Source organism: Diadema antillarum, unplaced genomic scaffold (assembly GCF_040938485.1).
Source record: "Diadema antillarum isolate AM-2024a unplaced genomic scaffold, OU_Dant_1.0 seq00000696_RagTag, whole genome shotgun sequence".
Classification (NCBI taxonomy): domain Eukaryota; kingdom Metazoa; phylum Echinodermata; class Echinoidea; order Diadematoida; family Diadematidae; genus Diadema; species Diadema antillarum.
This window is the reverse complement of record NW_027271601.1, coordinates 219,550-226,451: the sequence shown is the minus strand read 5'-3', so window position 1 is coordinate 226,451 and position 6,902 is coordinate 219,550. Positions and strand designations below refer to the sequence as shown.

Genomic DNA, 6,902 nt, shown 5'->3' with positions numbered 1-6,902 from the left:
TTACATGCCACAATATTCTCTCTTTCATTCCATGCCATTGTATTCTTATTGCAAATTAATATTTCAAAATTGGAGGACAAATGTTAGGCTGTTATAGCATTCATTTTATCTCAGTACAGGAGAGCGAACAGGATATTGCAGCGCTGAATGTTATGTATTATCGACATGTTGCACAACGTTGACGATTATTTTCTATCTCTTCTTACTCAGATCTTGCGGACATGAATCACTGTCGCCAGAGCAGTCAGCGAACCAAGTCTTTTTTGACGATTTTGAAGGAAACTGTTCTTGTTTTATGGAATACGATTTCATAGCTAAGACGAAATATCACAAAGATGGCTGATCATAGTGAAACTAATGCAGAAAACAAGATTAAAGAAACACATAGTGAGGAAAAAATGGCAGAAAACGAGACAGCTTCTCTTGAAGCAGACCTAAGCAAAGAAAAAAGTGGACATCGCCATCGGAAGAAGAAACGACATCGGCATAGAAGCAGGGGTAACACCGACTCTTTCCAAGAGTCTGGTAGTCATGAGGGTGCCGTCCATACGGATGATGACGTTGGTGATGAGAGGAGCGAAGATAATGAAAATATTGTCATGTCTTCGTCCATCAGGAGGAAAAGATCAAAAAGTTCGTCGAGGAAATGTAAGGACGCTGAGTTGGGAAATGACTCGGGACTCAGTTTGGGAAACTCTCTGAGCGAAGCGTCGCCAGTAGAAGCTGCTGCTGATCCCGCTGAAGTTAAGACAAATGCCGCGGAGAAGGAAGAAAACAATGAGGCAAAAGCCGCGTCCATTATTGAGTCCAAGGAAGGTAATATCACCGACAGTGCAGTTGAAAAACAAACATCCTCGTCCTCGCAAAGAATACATCACTCGAAAGTATCCGATGGTTGTGATGAGGTGACAAACGATGAAGACCAGCATCGTGCCTCTAAAGAGGAAGAACCCCACGACGCAATGGATGTTGAGGAAACACGGAAAGCGAATCGGATACATAGGAGGCTAGAAAGACAAAAGACTCAATATAAACTGGAGAAACAAGCCATGAAGAAGCGACTGGATGACACTAAGGCTAAATTTGAAAAAGAGGTAAATATCAAATGAATGGTCTAAAATCTCTAGAACGCGTTTGTTCACGTTTTGTCGTTCAGTCGTACGGAAATTAAAGGGGTGTAAATCTTATTCTGAAATTAAAAACAAGCCAAGATATTTCTGATTTGTTGAAGCGCATGATAGTAAATATCAATCCTTGTAGAATTGGAAAGATATTTACCTCGTATATCATTAGAAGTTATCATTATTATTATAATCTTTTAATGTTTTCTCCAATTGTTTTTTTGAGGTAGCAGAGAGCATAGTAGTGTACTGAAAGGCAGTAAACTGGACTACATCAAAAGACTTGAAATGAAGCGATAATATAAAATGTGTGTTTGTGTCCGCAAGACTGAACACAAATGTGTATGGTCGATCGTGTAATCGTTGTTGAAAATTTTCCTCAGATTTCAAGATACGAGCAGGACCTGACGGAGCAGCGACACCAGTTTCTGGAGCAGCTGAGTACGCTTCGTCTTCAGGAGCAGTATGAGAGCCTCAGTGGGCGGATCCACGATTTGGGTGAACTCGAGACCGAGTTGAATGACCGATTCAGAGAATGCCAAGAACAAGAGACTGATGTAAATATACGCTTCGCCTTTTAATGTCACAGGAGTAAAACTAAATTACACGAAAACCTGGCGAGTTTGGTTTGGATTGTACAGTATATTGATTCATGATTAGACAAATACACGTAAAACTCTGGAATTGCCGGTGATTTCGTCAGCATGTAGACTTTATCAACACACGATATCTGTACAGTCTTCCCAATTTCCCCATTGTTTCAATCCATATCAAGGAGTATAGAATACTGACTTTTTATATAACGCGTTATGGCTAATTCACTTCCGGCCCTCCCAGTTGAAGACTACTTTAAGTATGAGAGTGGTGAATGAAATTTGTTTCCAAGTGGGACACATGATAGCATCAGATGCCTCCATAAAATAATGTGACTAACTTTGAAGCTGACCATGATATGAGGCTTGATGTTTGTCATTACTGACCTGAAAACGTTTTGAGAAAAATCCCCGACATGATACATCTCGTAATCTCACGGAAATTTTCTGCCCAATCGAATATCAAGTAACTATCACATCAGTGTACTGTATAAGTTATATAACGGCGATGATCACTTTTAGAGAGTGCCTGTATTAAAAGAATCTAAACCTGAAACAAAATTGAAGAGGCCTCCTCACATCAACAATGTCCTCCGAGAGAAAAAGACTGTTATAGACCCTGTCTATAGCGGCCATTTGTCTACAATGGCCACTTTTTCGTCTCCCTTAAATGGCCGCTGTTATAGACAGGCTTGACTGTACATGAACACCGCCACTGCTGGAGTTCTATTGTTCATCGTATATTGTACATGTATAGGCCAATATATCTAATTCGTAGTTGTAAGTGATGTCAATGAATGAAGAATTTCAAATTAAGTATGGAGTGAAATTGTGAGCTGAAGAAAGTTACTTTCTTGTGTTTGTAGATCGAGGAAGTGGAAAGGTTCCTCAACCTCCGAGAAGAGTTGTGCAAAAGCAAAGAAATGGATCTCAGTAAACTGGACGACGTAAGTATACCACTTTGGTTTCATGAATGTAACTTCGTTTGACTATTGTTGTGAGGCAGATTGTCCTATACTAAATATGAAACGTGAATCATGTCCAGTTACGTAGAAACAATTTCAAGCAACACTGGGTTTACGTGTATTTAGCCGAGGTGAAAGTGAAGATCATAAAGAGGGGGAAGGACGCATTTTAATGATGCCGCCAAAGTCAATCGTGTTGAGCTTTTTTTTTCACTACTACAACTGTATATTGTGTATGACATTATTATATATTACTCAAACTAAAAACACCAATGCCATAGTCGGCACGAGGACATTGACAAATGTGATTCTTTTGTCCCTCTAATCGTCAAAACTATGTGATGCGCATGTGGTCATAGGAACTATTCTGCAATGCTTCATCCCGCATGATCCAGATATGGATAACATCCGCCACCTTTTGTTCTTTAACCAAAGTGACTGAAGCATTCCATATAATCCTGGAAATATGCTCTAAGGATTGGAATCCTACAAATTGTCATTGAGCATTTATATGTTGAAGATTTCTACATGAAATGCATTTCTGTAAGTTCGTACTCACGTTGGTTTCGTTGCATTCTCTTCGGCATTCCGAAATGCTACTTCGATCTCTGATAACCAACAGCATATGCCTACTAAGTCAATTGCTATTCACAAAAATTTACTACTGTACTGGGACGTTGAATATGAATGTAAAAAAAACCCAACCAACAAACAAACAAACAAAAAACCAAAACAAAAAAACCAAACCAAACCAAACCAAACCAAACCAAACCAAACCAAAACAAAACAAAGCAAGAAAGACATGGCTAAGAGGGAAGTGTATCGCCGATGTCTCATTGTTCCATGTTTCAGGAACTAGATGCTTGGCGGACAGAGCTGGATATTAAGAAGCGACAACTGGAAATGGAGGACCCTTACAGGAAGAGGTAGGCTACCAAATATTTGCGGTCCTAAGCAGATTCTCCGTCTTTCAAACATAATCTATTAGAACGGATTGTTTTTGTTTCTCTTCAGTTCTTGTCAATCGATGAATACACTGTCAATGTACGAGTGACGCACTTACTGTAAGGGGGTTGGGCAATGTGATCGCCGATAGGGAGTATATTATCAGTGCTAAACACTAACCCCTTCTTCTCTCTCTCTCTCTCCTTCTTTTGGTCTGGTGGCTAAAAACTTTAGATCTGAAGTTTTGGTGGCCCGAAAAAAAAAACCCAACAAAAACAAAAGTAACAATCCATTTTGAATGTAACTCTAATCGAATCGGGCCACCAAAAAGTACGTTTTTAGTGGTCCCAGGTCACTGGTCACGACAAAAGTGCAGTGGAAGGAGTTCATGAGCTGTGAGTGATTGTGAAATCACGTTGCATCGTTCCAACCTGTGTATTATGCCTGTCCAAGTTGCCTCATGATGACTTCTCTAGTGAAAATTTCACATATTAAGTGGCGTATACCACCGAGTCACGATATGCTATTTATCTAACGAGACACGAAATGTGAAAAGACCTATTTTGCCCATCTTTTTACATGCCAAAATATATAATGTTGATAGATATTACTGTATCACTTTGTGTAGTCTTTTCATATGTCATACATAAAGCCCTTCTATCGTTTGTTCAACACAGAAATGAATCCATGGGTAACACAAGCTACTCTAAACCAACAACGGAAGAAGAAGACTACATTCTGAAGAAGAATCTGATCAAATGTCAGGCTGATTTATCGCAGTCACAGGAAGAAAACACTGCTTTGCGGAATGAGATGATGTCTATGAAGAAACAGGTATCATTCAAGGTTATTCTTTAAGCACGACACGAATGACAAAACAGACGGCAATTCAACAAAAAACTTCCAAACAAGTCAATCTTACAGGGGAAGCCTCCTTACATTGGAATTTATCTAAAATGAAACAAATCCTACTGAGCCACACACGGGTAAAAGATCACGCACTGTAAGATCTTATATCGTTATACTGTACCTGAAAATGATTTTACTGTATCATGATTATATGATCTTACCAAAGAATATAATGAAAAATTGAAATCGTTTCTTCTCAACCCATCCCATCTCTTCCCCCAAACCCTAAAACAAACTTAAGTTGCTGACCACAATTACCAGCTTCCCGCTCGTCAAAACTTGTCCCCAGTACATATATGTAGGGGAGACCGGGTCTAGTTGTTACACGGGCAAGTTGTTACACTGTCATTTTCTCTAAATATGATCAAAAGAGGGTGTTACAAGTAATATCAAATCAAAACGTATAGCCAACGATCTCTGCATGCGAAATCTGGCGTAGCCTGGACGTCACTTGTAGAAGGTAGGTCCAAAAAACACTTTTTTACCTCTCCGAGTAAAATTTTGAAAAATTCGATTTTTCTTTATTACACCAAATCCATTCTTCTCCAGTAAGTGATGAGTATGTGGTTGAAAGAAGCGTGTTTTGGCTGTCTTTTGGTGAAAGTAGCAACACTTGATGTTTGATTGGTTATTGGCCACAGGTGTGAAAAGTTTTTGAAAACGCACTGGGTCAAGTTGTTACAACAACTTGACCCGTCTGGAGAATCGAGTGGTGTAACAACTTACCCCAATGCACTTTCAATTGAATTTATGGTTATACACACACACACACACACACACACACACACACACACACACACAAACACACACACACACACATACACACACACACACACCCACACACACCCAACACACTCATACACCCCAGCATAGGCTAACATGCACACCCAGACAGGTTAATATTAAGAATTACCTAACACGTCAGATCTGCATTACCCGATTTGAGTTGACTTTCTACGGTGTAACAAAGTACCCCATGTGCTGTAACAACTTACCCAAACATCGGGGAAAGTTGTTACAAAAGTTTGTGTGTATTGATTACGTAATATCTTGTTAACATTATCTGGACTTCCAAAGTTTGTACTGTTTTAATTAAAGGAGGAAATAAGGTATCCTCAAAGCAAAAATGAAGCCGATTCCTCTATTCGTTTTTTGTACAGACCTAAAAATGTGAAAATTGTAACAACTAGACCCGGTCTCCCCTACAACCAGTACAGTGTATCTGAATAAAAGGATCGTATAGAAATTCCTTGAATATGTTCTTCCAGTAACAGGTGACATCGTAAGTTTTTAAAGTACTGTACATGTATATCACCATAAAAAAATTGAAGGTATGACTCGAGTTTGGCAATTCAACTGATTTCAGCATGCCGATGTACATTGTACTGTAATATAAAGTCATTGATCTCTTTCCATCTACATGTATTTTACTTAGTGTATCTGCACTGAATACTAGTATGTATAAAAGTTATCTACACAATGACTTAAGCAGACTCATGTTGACGTTACCCGCTTACACTATTTGATTCCCCTAATTTTTTTTTTTTAGCTGGAGGAGAGTCAACTCCAGAGACGAAACCAGGAGAAGAAGATCAAACAACTCGAGAGTCAGCTGGCCATCACTGTGAGCCAACTCAATCATAAATCCAGTGGCTTTCGACGGGATTCGCTCCCACCAATCAGCGACCATCATTCTCAGCGTGACACGAATAGAATCGAAGAGCTGCGGCGGGAGAGGGAAAGCGCAAGATCACAAATGATGTTACAGCGACTCAACAACACGTCGGGTGATCAGCAGCTGAGTATTAACCAACAAGCAGCACTACGGAGAAAACTGGCAGGGAAAGACGGGAGTACTACACGCTCAGCATCAAGTACACGTGTGTCTAGTAGACTGAAGCCACATGATGATGGGCTAGGACTGGCCAGAAAGACATCGGCAAGTGCAGGGAGTTCGCGATCTACGGAAGAAGGTACATGTAGTGGTGCCGGACAAAATAATCCTGAAGATTTAGAAAGCAGAAAAAACTCTTCCACGTCGTTGCCCAAACCGTCAACAGAGGGCAAGTCGTCGACGGTTTGTGTCATCATGTAGACTGTCTTGTTGGAACCCATGGTTTGTGTAAGCATGTTTCAGTGGGAACCAACAACCCATGCTTGGTGTTTTGAAGTAGGCATGTCTCACTAAGAACCAAACAACCTGTGGTTGGTGTCATCATGTAGGCATGTATCGGGGAACCAACAAATATTGGGAATACCTGCCTGATACTTGGGTACAGTCTATTGCTGAATTAGATTTCATCTTGCAAGAACTGTGTATCACATCACATCTCGCTTAAGGTTTTAGCCACAACAATCAACCCACATAT

At 40.0% G+C, this 6,902-nt stretch overlaps 1 protein-coding gene across 1 annotated transcript; it reads left to right on the top strand.

The window, feature by feature from the left end:
* The first annotated feature begins 398 nt into the window (after positions 1-398).
* Positions 399-6,628, top strand: LOC139737558 (uncharacterized). The gene is made up of 6 exons (XM_071648241.1): positions 399-1,094; positions 1,505-1,678; positions 2,581-2,661; positions 3,532-3,605; positions 4,302-4,458; positions 6,083-6,628. The coding sequence occupies exons 1-6, from the start codon at positions 399-401 to the stop codon at positions 6,626-6,628; spliced, it is 1,728 nt and encodes a 575-aa protein (XP_071504342.1).
* Positions 6,629-6,902: the final 274 nt, after the last annotated feature.